The 13,623-nt window shown below is 44.5% G+C and overlaps 3 protein-coding genes across 3 annotated transcripts; 2 read left to right on the top strand and 1 right to left on the bottom strand.

Moving 5' to 3' along the window:
* The first annotated feature begins 122 nt into the window (after positions 1-122).
* LOC147245509 (GTPase IMAP family member 9) lies at positions 123-3,166 on the top strand. Its single transcript, XM_086185291.1, has 2 exons — positions 123-305; positions 836-3,166. Exons 1-2 carry the CDS (start codon positions 272-274, stop codon positions 1,849-1,851), a joined length of 1,050 nt encoding a protein of 349 aa, XP_086041417.1. The 5' UTR covers positions 123-271; the 3' UTR covers positions 1,852-3,166.
* kdelr3 (KDEL endoplasmic reticulum protein retention receptor 3) lies at positions 1,986-6,686 on the bottom strand. The gene is made up of 5 exons (XM_086185292.1): positions 6,386-6,686; positions 5,901-6,001; positions 5,558-5,716; positions 4,975-5,227; positions 1,986-2,919 (listed from the first exon to the last, which is right to left on the bottom strand). Exons 1-5 carry the CDS (start codon positions 6,474-6,476, stop codon positions 2,876-2,878), a joined length of 648 nt encoding a protein of 215 aa, XP_086041418.1. The 5' UTR covers positions 6,477-6,686; the 3' UTR covers positions 1,986-2,875.
* A 2,328-nt stretch (positions 6,687-9,014) lies between these two features.
* LOC147245507 (uncharacterized) lies at positions 9,015-10,780 on the top strand. Its single transcript, XM_086184990.1, has one exon. The coding sequence runs from the start codon at positions 9,100-9,102 to the stop codon at positions 10,558-10,560; it is 1,461 nt and encodes a 486-aa protein (XP_086041116.1). The 5' UTR covers positions 9,015-9,099; the 3' UTR covers positions 10,561-10,780.
* The last annotated feature ends 2,843 nt before the right edge of the window (positions 10,781-13,623 follow it).

The following is a 13,623-nucleotide window of genomic DNA, read 5'->3' as shown; positions in this document are numbered from 1 at the left end:
ATTATAAAGCTATAAATACAAAAGAATAAATAGGATCAATTTCACAGTGGTTGGGAGTGTTCACGTGTATTTAGATTTTTTCTTTCTCAACGCCTCCCAGCGGCGTCAGAGGGGAACTACAACACTTAAATAATTCAGGTGGAATTGTGGTCCAGGCAGTTGATCTGATGCTTGCTGCCATCTAAAATGAAAATGACGAGCGAGGGGACATTTCAGTCGCAGCACAAGTTCTAACACACAGAAACAAGCTCATCCTGGTTGGTCCGTTACGATGTCGTCTTGTGTAAATGCTGCGCCATCTCAAGGTATGTAGACTAACGGCATTTTAAAACCGGTCACAGGGACGCTGATGTCGGCGATTGCAGGCCACAACGCAGACAAGACAGTAATTTAAATGGTATCCAAAACAATTCACCGCAAATCAACTCAAATGTCATTTATCTTGGCTATTTAGGAAAAGCTGCACGTACAAACCGTCTTTTATTTGGATATTATTATCGTGAGTGGCTTGTCATCACTTTTACATACTTAATACTCTATTCATTTTTGTGTCCTTTATAACAATTTTTACATTTATTCGTGTCGCTTTAAATAATCCCATTGGGTTGCACCTCTGCCTGCACTGCATAATATCAGATTTTTATTCTACTTTTATTCCTGTTCATTTCTTTTTTTAATCTTCACGGCTCCTTTTAAGAATTGAGGTGCATGTTTTCATTAATACTTCAACATCTGTGAAGCTTGTTTGTACCAGTTAAAATCCTTGAACTGTGAAAAAAGTTTCCTAGCAATAAATCTAATTCTGGTATGCACTACAACTCTAATTATGCCACAGCCTGCGAGGCCTCCCCCTCCCCCCCAGTGGATGAACTCAGGATTGTTCTGCTGGGAAGGACAGGAACAGGAAGAAGCTCCTCAGCCAACACCATCCTGGGCAGGCCGGCCTTCGGTGTGGATGTCTCTCCCTGCTCTGTCACCATGCAGTGCCAGAGACAGATTGGGTCCATAGATGGAAGACGAATCGCCGTGATTGACACCCCGGGGTTCTTCCACACACACCTGTCCCCTCAGGAAGTCATGCTGGAGGTGGGACGCTGTGTTGCCCTGTCCTCTCCAGGACCCCACACCTTCTTAGTCACTCTTCAGCCTGGCAGGTTCACCCAAGAGGAGATGGATACCTTGGAGTGGATCAAAGCCATGTTTGGATCTGGGGCAACCAGGTTTACCATGGTGCTGTTCACCTGGGGCGACCAGCTGAAGGGCAAACCCATGGAGGACTTCCTGGGGGAGAGCGGCGAGCTGTCGCAGTTTGTCAGCAGCTGCCATGGTGGGTTTCATGTATTTGATAATAGTGGACACGATGGTTCAACCGAGAGTTCGCAACAGGTCAAGGAACTTCTGGAAAAGATAGATAGGATGGTGGTCAACAATGGAGGCAATTGCTATAGTGATGAGTTGTTCAAGGAGGCCGAGAGTGCCATCAGGGAGGTGCAAGAGAGGATTCTGGGAGAAAGAGAACAGAAATTGCTTCATGTGAAGGCTGAAGACAAAGAAGAACAAGGAGGTGAGAGGAGAAGGAAGGAAGAGGAGGAGCACAGGAGAGAGGAAGAGGAAGCCAGAAAAAGGGCAGAGAGGCTGTTCTGGTGTGAGCTGGTGACTGCGCTGGGACGGGGGGCTGCAGAGGGGGCGGGGCTCAAGGGGAAAGACGTGGCGAAAGGGAAAGTTGTGAAGAAGGCGGCAGCTTTGGCGACTTCACCACTCTCCATCAGCTCAGCCGCAAAGGTCGTGGGAGGGGCTGTGAGAGAGGGGACTAAGGTTTTCTACAAACATCGTAAGGCTATACTGCGCTGAGGGAGTTTTGAATTAAGCGGGCAAGTCACTTCCCATCATGCATCTCTCAAAAAATGCTCCAAATCTCCCTTTCAGCTATGTTCTTACATCACTTTGCGTTTGTGCACCCTGAATCCACAGAGCATGTTGATTGTTTATGTGTCATAACAAAGAACATATCAACACATTTGTAGGTATTCAGGTTTGTGTGGTGTGATACCACTTTAATGAAAAAAAAAATACAAGATAACTAAAAGAAGATTAAAAATGGGTGCATTACATTGCAAGAGTGATTCGTTTGAACTTTGGCCTCATTAATGTAGCCCTTCTTCTCCTATGAAGACACTGAAGTAGAAAACCATAGACATTACAAAAGGATAAGCTATCTGGGAAGTGTCTTACTGTCCAGAAAGTTAGAGGAAGGAACTTGAAAGACTACAAATTTACATGGTATATCACTTGTGATCACTTGCAAATCATTGTGCGCTGCATTAATTGTAGGAAACGATGATGTGTGTCTTCCCTTAAAGGTATCACACAGAAAAACTCCGGCTGTGTGGACGCTAAAACTTTGTACAATCTACCTGAGTGCTGCAAAAAACCTGCAGCCCACCTCATTTACACTTGAGGATTTGACATTCTAATTCTATTAAAACAAAATAAATATCAGAAACTGCATTTATCTCGAACAATACAAGTAAAATAAAGAAACTGTTCCTTAGTAGCCAAAATTTCACATCAGAGACACATTTGCATCGTATGGATGAAAATTTAAAAAAAAAAGAATCATGTATTTTCACCACAACAGTACATATATGTAGTAATAAGCACACGTGTGTAAACACACGACACTCATCAAAAAGTACCAAATAGAGAGAGGTTCAATTTCAAGTAGTGCACTTGTTTTGGTCTGCAGAGTGATGTCAGACCATCAGTCTCAAAGCTGAAGACATGTACAGTTGGAGGGCATATCTGTGTTCCGACGCGGCGCCGCAGCAGGCACAGTCGCGGGGGAGGTGGGCACTGCATGATGAGGGCGTCTGCTTTAGATTGGCATGGGCAGGGTCATCTTTCCTTTTCCTCTCAGCACTGTGAACACGACAAAACCGGGTGTGTAACGGATTAGAAACCACAAAATTCTTCCTCACGTTCATGTAGGCCTGTAACATGTTAATGTCTCTCCACCAGCATCACGTGATATTGTATTTACTTTGTGAAGCAATTAGGATGTTGTGATTCATTTAAGCAGAAGACATGAAGCTGTTTGCAGATGATGTGCTGTGATGAAATAAATTCTGCAGACAAACAACTAGCTACACTGCAGTCGGTTTTTTTTTGTTGGTTTTTTTGCTCCACTTCTGGAGTTGCTTATGTATCTTTAATCAAACAGAAGAGGTTTGTAACCAAACACTGATTTGAGAGCAAAACTCTCAATATTACCTTTCCCAAAAACTGTTCAATTGCTCATAAAAAACAAAAAAAATGTACGTGGCTGTTGAATTGAGTCTTGTAGTTGGGAACTGAGCTAAAAGATAGAACAAGCCAAAGACTAGCCAAAAGCAGGACAAGTGTCCAAAGATGTAAGATAAATCATCTTGCATTCGACAGATCGACAGCAAACAATGTTAGGATTTCCCTGAAAAAGTTTTGTATTTGCAAACCAGACTTCAGGATTTGCAAACAAAACGTCAAGATTTGCAAACAAAACGTCAGGATTTGCAAACAAAACGTCAGGATTTGCAAACAAAACTTCAGGATTTGCAAACAAAACGTCAGGATTTGCAAACAAAACGTCAGGATTTGCAAACAAAACGTCAGGATTTGCAAACAAAACGTCAGGATTTGCAAACAAAACGTCAGGATTTGCAAACAAAACTTCAGGATTTGCAAACAAAACTTCAGGATTCGCAAACAAAAAATGTGCATGAATGCATTTTTAATAAGAGCCTTTTACTTAAAATGTTATTGATTGCAGTGTCAAAATGTTTGCTTTCAAATCAAATAATCGATTGCTAACCTGTTCAGTTTGATTACACAAAAAATATCCAGCAGTGACTCTATCCACCGACGCACTGCAGTGAACACTTAGCAACTGAGGGGACGGGACGACAAATAGTACCCATCACTCTCCTCGGGTGAACTTCTCCCAACAGGAATATTCTCATCAATTGGAAAAACAGGAATAAAAACTCTTAACGGTCTACTACTTGAAACAGAAAACAATTAAATTCTAAATTAACCAAAAAAAAAACAACAAAAAAACCCCAAAAAACCTCAGTTGTCAGACAAGTAAACTTTGCAGTGAGGCAATATTTTATGACGGGAACAAACACACACACACCCCCCTACACACACACCAAATATCTGCTCTGACCCCACCCACTCCAATCTTGGCATGTTTGCAATGCTGACCTCAGGCAGGAGGTACTGCAGCGTTCATAGCAGGACATCCAGATTCAGAGACAGTTTCCTCCCCCCTGGCCAAAAGGCTACTGAACACATATAGACAAGAAACCCTCAAGGCCCCCCCCCCCCCCCCCCCCCGACACACACACACACGCCCACCTGCCCTCCATGGGATTCAAACCAGACTTTTCCATGCTGCTACCCTACCTTTGCTACTATCTCTTTTTTTTTTTAAATAAATTCTTATTCGCTTGCATTTTTAGCGACTTACATCATTCCAGCATTTTATAGTCTGTGAATATTGAATAGTGGGTATTTTTTTTTCAAAGATTTATTTAGGTGTCGACCCTATGAGCCGATCGCAACGACGTCTCGTGTGAAATGTGCACCGATGACGTGTTTGTTGAATGACAATAAAGCAAGTCGAAGTCTGACACCACTTTATTGTTCAAATGTACCTTTTTCCTCTTCTACATAATGATCAAATACCCTTTTTGATGTTTCGGCTAGAAACGACTATTTAGGCTAAATTGTCCTTAATATTCCAAAGATGATGTAATTGATCAATAACTCATGAAAAGTCAAATTCCTGTTTACCCCCACTTACATTAAACTAAAAACAACAACAACAACAAAACCTGATGTACCTACTTAAACTAAGTAGACCAGGCTAATTCAGCCCTCCAGTCTTTCCATACATTAAATATTGATATTACCAGTAAAACAGTCAGAACTCACCCCTCGTGGCATAAAGATAGAAGAAATCACAGTAGAAGATGGTCTGCACTACACCAGACACCACGGCAATCTGGTCGAAGAAGCCCTCTGTGTGGTAGCGCCACACCCAGTTGGCTATGTAGAGGGCCCGGTACAGGCCGAGGAAGAACAGGTAGTGGGTGGTGATGGACTCCGCCTCACCGGTCTTAGTGATCATGAAGAGCTGCGGCATTATGGCGACAGCCTCCAGGAAGATGGAGAAGGTCCACAGGATCTGGGTGGAATGCAGGGGGGGGGGGGGGGGACAAATGAGCTCTTTTCAGAAGAGTTGCAACATAAAAAAGCAAACTTTTGTAAACTGAGCATGCAGTAATCTTGTCATTCAAGTACTGCTGCAATTTTCTACACTTCATCGTCACCGGTGTAAATGAGTGGTTGTAGCAAGCAATTTGAATTTGTGAACTCCTGTTTTGAAGCCTTGATATTTTGCCATTGTAACATTGATTTTTGACTGTACTGTAGTTAAGTTTCTCTCTACATCAGATGTAGGTCTGAGGGGTCCCATCCTGCAGTCCAGCATATTATATCAAGAGTGCTTATTTACCTCCACAGGAGTAAATGCGTAATGCTCCAGAAAGGACAGACCAATAACTGGCACCAACAGGAACTCCACCCGGAACGTGTCATTCTCTGAGTCGTACGTGTTCCTGAAGCGGATGTAGACTAGATACACAGTAGCATAGGACAGAGCCAGGAACACCACCTGAGGGTAGAGCAGAATAGTCACAGTAAACCACCCGTACCCATGAAAGAAACACTGTTTGGGAGACATGCAATCAGTCAGCTGTTTTGCAATGCTGCATTGTACAGTTTAAAATATGTGTGTGTGTGTGTGTGTGTGTGTGTGTGTGTGTGTGTATGTGTGTGTGAGCAGTTGAGACAATTACCTTCATGACTGTGTTGTAAGGAGAGATGAAGATGGTGAATAAGTCAAGGTATCTGGTGGTGAAAACCAGTGCAAACAGCACCTGAGACTTTCCAGAGATGCCTGCAGAGAACATACAATTCGAATTTATACATTGCAATGAGAGCAATTCACATGCGGACTCGCGAGGACAGCTGAATCAAGGCCAACTGGATTTGTTGGGAGATAAATCCACTCTATAAGTAAGTTTCGCAAAATTTTAAGATTTAGCTGCAATTGCAACCTTGAAGAGAGACATGCTGGAGGTTTCGTTATGCTTAAATGAGGTAAGCTGCAGTGTAAGAACAGCTGGAAAAGACAGCTTTAATAACACTGCCACGTAGCTTCCGCTCCTGTTCGACCCAAACAGCCTCTGGAAAGCACAATGCTGAACACTGACATGCGCATTCATGTAGCAAGGCTGTACAATGCTAACATTTTGCAGCAAGCGCTCGGCGAGTACTGTACCTGCACACGATTTGGACCACCATATCTTGAGCAACAGGATGATGATAGCCACCAGATGTGACACGTCACCCGCCAGACGAAATACGTTCATGTTTTTTATATGACGCTTCAGTAACACAACCTATCCAATTTACTCCACCTCCCTCAGGCAGCTTATCGTGTATCGTTGTCTTTGATTAAAAAGTAAATAAAATATCTCAAGAGCGCGCACACAAACTCTCAATGTTTGCGGATGTCTTCCAGAAAGTTGCAGCGAAGGAAGCGACGTGGCTGACAGGTCAGACAGACGCGCTCACCTCTGTCAAGATACACTTCCGCTTATTGCTTATCAAAGTAAAACACATACGAGCAACTTTCACGATAATATAGATATGTTAGCTTCATAAAATTCACAATTGATCAACTTGTAAATTGAATTATTCAAGTTAACTTTAATACATTTTTATATGTCTGGTATTTTGGTATTATATTACATATTTATATTATATTTTGAAGGAATACTTATATGATTTCCGGTGTTGCGGCTACTTTTTAGTCATCCCACAAGAACCAACTGTAGCTCCAATGAGACGGTAGATGGCGACATGATGCTGTCAGTAAACAAAAGGGAACCACGGTATAGTGGGAAAATACATTACATTGCCATGTGATTTTTTTTCATATCATAATCCTACGGATGTCAGACCTTTTTGATAAAACAGTTGAGGATGATTTTTTTTTTTTATTTAAACAAGTCAAGGTCAGGTCTTTGAACGAATCTGGTCCCTGATAATTAAATCCATCACATAGTTTCGATGGGGGGAGCTGGGCTTCGTGGCCCTGGCCCCGGGGCAGGTGGCTATGGCTTCCTTGGGTGTCCAGTGGCTCGCTGAGCCGATGGGCCCAGGGTTATTGCCTGCCGGGGCTGCTTTGGGTCTCGCCTGTGCGGGATGGTGTGGGGGGTGTGAGGGCGGCTTCCCCTATCATGGTTGCACCCTGTAGGATTGGGGTTTGGGGTGTCCTTAGGCTGGATCCCCGCGGTATGGGGGGTCTGAGGCCCTGGGCCCTGGTGCCTGGGGTCCGTGCTGGTCTCCAGGCAGGGTCCTGCGGTGGGGGGGTGCGTCGCTGGCCTGGTCCCCAGGCACTGGCGGGGCCTGCTGTGGCGGCTGGGGCATGTTTGCCCCCGGACGCTGGGAGGGGGGTCGGGAGGGAGGGAGGTAGGGGGGTGGAGAGGGAGGGGGAGGTGAATGGTTTGGTACTTGGGACTTGCTGGCCTGGGACCCTGCCCGCAGTCCCGGGGGGTCTTGCCCACATTTGGGAGGGGTGCATTTACCTCAGCCGTGTCCTTGGGCTGAGCCCTGGCGTGGCGTCTTGGGCTGCCGGCACTCCCGGACAATGGGAGGTTGCGGGGGGACATAGGAGGGTTGGGGGCTGACCTCCTTGATGCTGATCAGACTGGGTGCCCTGACCATGGGCTGCCGGCTGGGGGTCCCGCTGTGCACAGTGGGCCTGGGCCCTCCCTGCCCTCGCACGGTGGGGTGGTGGACCCTTTGCCCAGATCTCCAGACAGTGCCCTTTGGTGCTCCGTTTTGACCCCTGGACCAGGGAGGCTCGTCGGCTGGTTGCGGTGGTGACGGGGGTGGCCAGCGGCGCCAGTCTGGAAGCTGGCCCCCTGCGTGTCCAGCCTATGCCTCAGCCCCTCTCATCGCCTCTCTGTCCCATCACATCACATCTCATGTGTCACTAGGCCTTGAGGGGCTGGACCCCCCAATTTTAACTACATTCTAGTTATCCACCTCATCACATCTACACTCACACGCACAACATGCACGTGGCCTGGGGCTCCCTGTGTTCAGGGGGTTTCTGGGTGCCCTGGTGGCTTGGTCCTGACCTGCCTGCTATCCTGGACTGGGGGCGTGTTGTTCTGGTCCCCACATCAGCTACAGTCAGCTATCCACAGCATCCAAGTCAAACTGTAGCATACACATACACACACATACGCACGCGCATACACACATACACACTTGCGGTGCACAACTGATCCATAATCACACACTCAGACATTTATTTTAAAATTATATCAAACCAAATGGTAAAATTGCTCTGGAAATTCTGCAACCAATGTTTTTCTTTTTTTCTGTTGTTACTGTTTTTTTTGTTTATTTGTTTCCCTGCTATTGTTGTTGTTTTTGTGTCCCCCCCCCCCCCCGTCTTCCCTATCCTGACCCTGTTCTCTCTTTCTATCCACTCCTGAGCCTCAGTCCGGTAGCTTTATCAATGAACCAATACCGTTCCAAATAAAGTTAAACACAAATGGTGATAGGAGGAGTTTATCAGATTCCTCCTTTGCGGAGTAAAACTGCTTCAGTACAACAAGGCACCAGGAACATGGATGCTGCTGAACAGGACAGGTTAAAAAAAAAAGAATACCAACACCCGTTCCACCCAGATCCTGGACAGCATGATCTTGGGGGCAGAGGGTGAGACAAAGCTGTCAGGTGCAGGAGTTCCTCCCAATCACTGTAGGCCAGTAGGTCAGGTGACATCACAGTGGCTGAGATGACAGAGATGACAGGCATGGCAGGGATGACAGTTGATAGTTGTCATTTATGAGACTAACTTGGTGATTCATACAAATACATCCACCCAGGATACCTGCAGACAACCAGACTCAGGAGTTTTCTTCTTCTGCTGGTGTTACGGTGGTTTGGAGAATCAGGAGTTGAAAGACGATCATGAGCAACAGAGAATTTGTTCCATTTGGGAACATTAATCAACCTCAACCAGTCGATCCTGCTTGGTTATGGTTCGATACGGATCACCCTCAACCAGTTGATCCTGCTGAGGTGGGGTTTGATATGGATCACCCTCAACCAGTTGATCCTGCTTGGTTATGGTTTGATACGGATCACCCTCAACCAGACAATCTTGCAAAGTTATGGTTCAATACCAATCAACCTCAGTCAGTTGACCCTCAACCAGCTGAACCTGCTGGGTTATGGTTCAATGTGGATCAAAGTTCACCAGTTCAACCTCAACCCACTCACCCTCAACCAGTTGATCCTGTTGGGTTATGGTTCAATACGGATCACACTCAACCAATTCACCCTCAACAAATTCACACTTCACCAATTCACACCGCACCAGTTCACACTTCACCAGTTCACCCTCAACCAGTTGAACCTGCTGGGCTACAGTTCAACATGGATGACCCCCAACCAGTTCATCCTGATGGGTTCCAGTTCAATTCAGGACAAAGTCCACCAGTTCACCCTCAACCAGTTGATTCTCCTGGATTACGGTCCAACACAGATCACACTCAACCAGTTCACCATCAACCAGATGACCCTTCTTGGTTATGGTTCAATATGGATCACCCTCAACCAGTTAATCCTCAACCAGTTTACCCTCAACCAGATGACCCTTCTGGGTTATGGTTCAATAATTACCACCCTCAGCCAGTTAATCCCCAACCAGTTTACCCTCATCAAGTTCACCCTCAACCAGATGACCCTCCTGTGTTATGGTTCAATAATTACCACCCTCAGCCAGTGGCAGGTCAGGACCGAGGTTACTATGGGAACATCCAAGGGGGATATGGTCCAGGAGCTTCCACGGCTGCACCCAACTGGACCCACAAGCATCTACAGCCTCATCAGCATGGACAGCTATTTCCCCTTAGTAGACAGACGGGTGCTGTCATCAATGGCCACTACTGGTCACATCATGCAGCAGCTGCCAACCCCCCCGCTGCCCCACCACCCCCCAACAATGGACCTGTCCGTGCCCTGTGTGCAGTTGGAATGATGGGAGGAGAGGTTGTGTACAGGGCTGTACCAACAGAAGCTGCACCAGCCACAGCTACTCCACCAAGAACAAACAAAATCACCAGAAAGAGAAAGGCTAAAGTCCAGCAGCCGTACAAGGACTCGTACGTTAAGAAGCCTTTGAACGCTTATATGATCTTCGTGGGGGAGCAGAGGGAGAACGTCAAGAACGAGCTCAATGTTCGAGATAATCGTGTCATTAGTGAAGTCTTGGGGGAGAAGTGGAGGGCCCTTCCTGAAGAAGTGAGGGCTAAATACTTTGAGCAAGCAGCAGCTGCCAGGAAACTCCATGCAGAGAAGCATCCCGACTGGACCTGCAAGATTAACTACGGCAGAATGAAGAGGAAGAAAGATGTGAAAAGCCCCTAAATCCAAGACAAGGATTTGAACTATAACCCAGCAACCCTGCATGTGGTTGCTGTAGTGGCACGGTCGTCTTAATCTGAACAGTTCTGAAGCAACAGAACACAAAGCATGGTTAAGAAAGAGATGTTTGGAATGCAGTTTTAAAAATTAAACTAAGTGAATGTCCCATATATTTTCAGATGTTTGATTTGTGTATTAAAGTTGGGTACTAGGAATGTTAAAAAACAAAGGTCAAGCTTCATTTATATAAAAAAAAAACACAAAATAACAGAAAACTCACTTCCTCTCCTGTTACTGTCAGAATAACACCACTGATTTACTGTTTTATTTGGCTTTTACTCTACTGCTGTTGAATGAAGTACACCTATGCATTTCTAATTTGTTAAGTATGCCTAACAAATCCCTTACCTTAAAGGTATTTTTCATACAATTTATCCACATGAATCTCAACCAAATACACATTATAATACACAACATAATACTTTCTTCAGTTGAATTGAATGTGAAAAATTATACTCAGCGGTATTGACTGTGACATTGTTAACCAACATGGGAGGATGTATCAGTTTTTACCCCAACTTTTTTTGTCTTTCTTCTGTTAGGATTTATAAATGACAAAAAAAAAATGAAGCAAATTTTTTCTGCTCAAGGAATCGGAGACTTTATACCAGAGCAAACCCTTTTATCAAGTGAGGGCATGCAGCATCATACTTGCGGTTCTCAGCATTTTAAAATACCCTCCACCCTCTCTCTTCTCACCATCTCATGACACTTCCCCTCCACCTACCTCCCTTTCCTCCTGACTCTACTATCTGAATCACCGTCAAAACCTAAAATGACTCGCCCCCCAGTTCTCATGTCTCCATTCCTTTAAAATCCCCCCTTTTCCTCCTCCTCCTCCTCCTCCTCCTCCTCCTCCTCCTCCACCACCTCCTCCTTTTTAATCCGCAAATTGTGGCTGAATTTTGGCATCAGACACACATCCTGTTCCCCAGCATCCAACTCTCACGTTTGATGCTGTAAAATCAGCACAGGCAACTGATGTTACAGAGGAAATGCTTTCAGCCTACATACAGTAGAGTACATCTGTGGTGGTGCAGAGAACTGAGGGGGCACCACACAGGCATCCATCCATCCACTACGACCGGTGTCCTGTCACCGGTAGTTATGGTTCACTGTTATTATCATACATGCTCAAGCATGAGGTCTTTCTGTGTGGAGTTTGCATGTTCTCCATACATATACATATGCATTTACATATAAATGTATATATTTATAAATATTGAACACATAATGAAAGTGTGAATCATTTCCTGCACCTATAACTCAGTTAAAGCCAAAATATTTCAACTGGTCATACACAGATTTATCTAATTAGTTAAGGAGTGTTGGGCAGCATGGTGGCCCAGGACCCAGGTTTGAGTCATGTGTGACAGCGTGCCAAGTTTGCATGAACTCCTGTGTCCGTTTGGGTTTCCTGTGGGTGTTCAGGTTTCCCCCACCATCAAAAAGCCCATGGACTTGTAAATCAAGCACCTCATCAATTCATAGGGGATGGGTTAAATGCAGATGACACATTTTGTATTTATGACAATACAAGTTTTTTCCTCTTCTAACGGACACAGTTTCCTGCTCTAGTTAACTAGCGAGAGCCAAAATACATACCAGTTGACTGGGTGCAAAAAATCTAAGTCTGAATACACAAGAGTCAGATCAGGTCCATGAAATGCTAATGAGGGCCTGGGAAAGAACCTGTTTTGAGGTCTGCTATTAGCTCTCTATTTCAGAATGCAAACTGATCATTACTTTGACATATTCCACATCTGTATTTGTTCGTTCTTGAAGCTATGTGGAGTTTTATGTTGATTATTGGTAGGTTTGGAGGATGCTCTCAAACATTTGTGGAACCATTCAAATAATTTTTTACCAACACACATTACAACATAAAAGCATGTCAGAGGAATTTTCGCTTAACTGAGGTTGCAATTTAGAGCTTACGTGTTAATTTGCCGGCTAAAAGCTGTCTTAAACGAAGGTTCTGATCTGATTCCCATGTGGGTGATTCACTCAGATAGAGAGCAGTGAATGTACTGTAGAGGACATCCTCTGGACAGAGCTGACCCGATACTAAGCTAAAGGTTATGGGAACTAATCTGACACCCAGGCCTGATTAGTAGCTATTAATACACACACACACACACACACACACACACACACACACACACACACACACACACACACACACACACACACACACACACACACACACACTCTTTCTCTCTCTCTGAGGAGTCTGTCTGGTCATCTTCTCCTCAGATGCTGCACACTGTTTGTCTGATCAGTTTATGACCCTCGATCTCCCACCACACACAGATAGTTATTTTGAGTCAGATAGAGATCTTTGGCAAACACACACATAATCGGTATCATTTTAACCATAATGCACTGTTCAAATGAACAACCACAAGGTTTATTTTAGGAAATTATTGTAATTTTCTAAGTCTGTATCTGTATCATCATCATTATCAACCTCTTTCTATTTTTTCCCCTTTTTTATTATTATACGAACTTGAAAAAATGTTTATATTCAAATTGTAAACTAACACTGTGATTTTGCAACCCCTGATTGGGCAAAGAAGGAGAAATGATGGTGGAAAATGAGACAATTGGAGTAAATGTACAATTTTCCTTGGATGCTCCATCCAGCTGCTATGTCTCTTTTGAGTGTTTACTGCTATTTACAGTAATGCGTCTACACGCGCCCCCTCGTTCCTCCTCGGTGAATTTGGCATATGGGCAGATTCACACCCACATTCAGAGGGGGAGACTTTGAAAAGAATTTTATAATTTACGACTCAAGGAGGCTGAAGGATGAGGGAGCTGAGGATGAAGAGGTGGTGGGGCTGCTTTCTGTAGAAACAATGTGGCTGAATTTGTATTTCCTGGAGTCACTCGGATACTGGATGCAGGAATTCAACATGAAACAGGCAAATAATCTTTGAAGTTACGCACATCCTGTCTATCAGTAGTAATATCGAGGATGAAAAAAGTTCTGTGATAAAAAGA

This window comes from Aulostomus chinensis, chromosome 18 (genome assembly GCF_037954235.1).
Source record: "Aulostomus chinensis isolate RoL2024-O1b breed Wild chromosome 18, RoL_Achi_v1.0, whole genome shotgun sequence".
Lineage (NCBI taxonomy): Eukaryota > Metazoa > Chordata > Actinopteri > Syngnathiformes > Aulostomidae > Aulostomus > Aulostomus chinensis.
The sequence above is the reverse complement of the archived record's forward strand: the minus strand, read 5'-3'. Positions and strand labels throughout refer to the sequence as shown.

Coding starts and splice junctions, on each gene's coding strand:
- LOC147245509 (XM_086185291.1), top strand. CDS start 272: ATGTCGTCTTGTGTAAATGCTGCGCCATCTCAAG. Junction 306..835: donor AAATGCTGCGCCATCTCAAG/GTATGTAGACTA, acceptor ATTATGCCACAG/CCTGCGAGGCCTCCCCCTCC.
- LOC147245507 (XM_086184990.1), top strand. CDS start 9,100: ATGAGCAACAGAGAATTTGTTCCATTTGGGAACATTAATCAACCTCAA.
- kdelr3 (XM_086185292.1), bottom strand. CDS start 6,476: ATGAACGTATTTCGTCTGGCGGGTGACGTGTCACATCTGGTGGCTATC. Junction 6,002..6,385: donor GTGGTCCAAATCGTGTGCAG/GTACAGTACTCG, acceptor TGTTCTCTGCAG/GCATCTCTGGAAAGTCTCAG. Junction 5,717..5,900: donor CTTACAACACAGTCATGAAG/GTAATTGTCTCA, acceptor CTCTACCCTCAG/GTGGTGTTCCTGGCTCTGTC.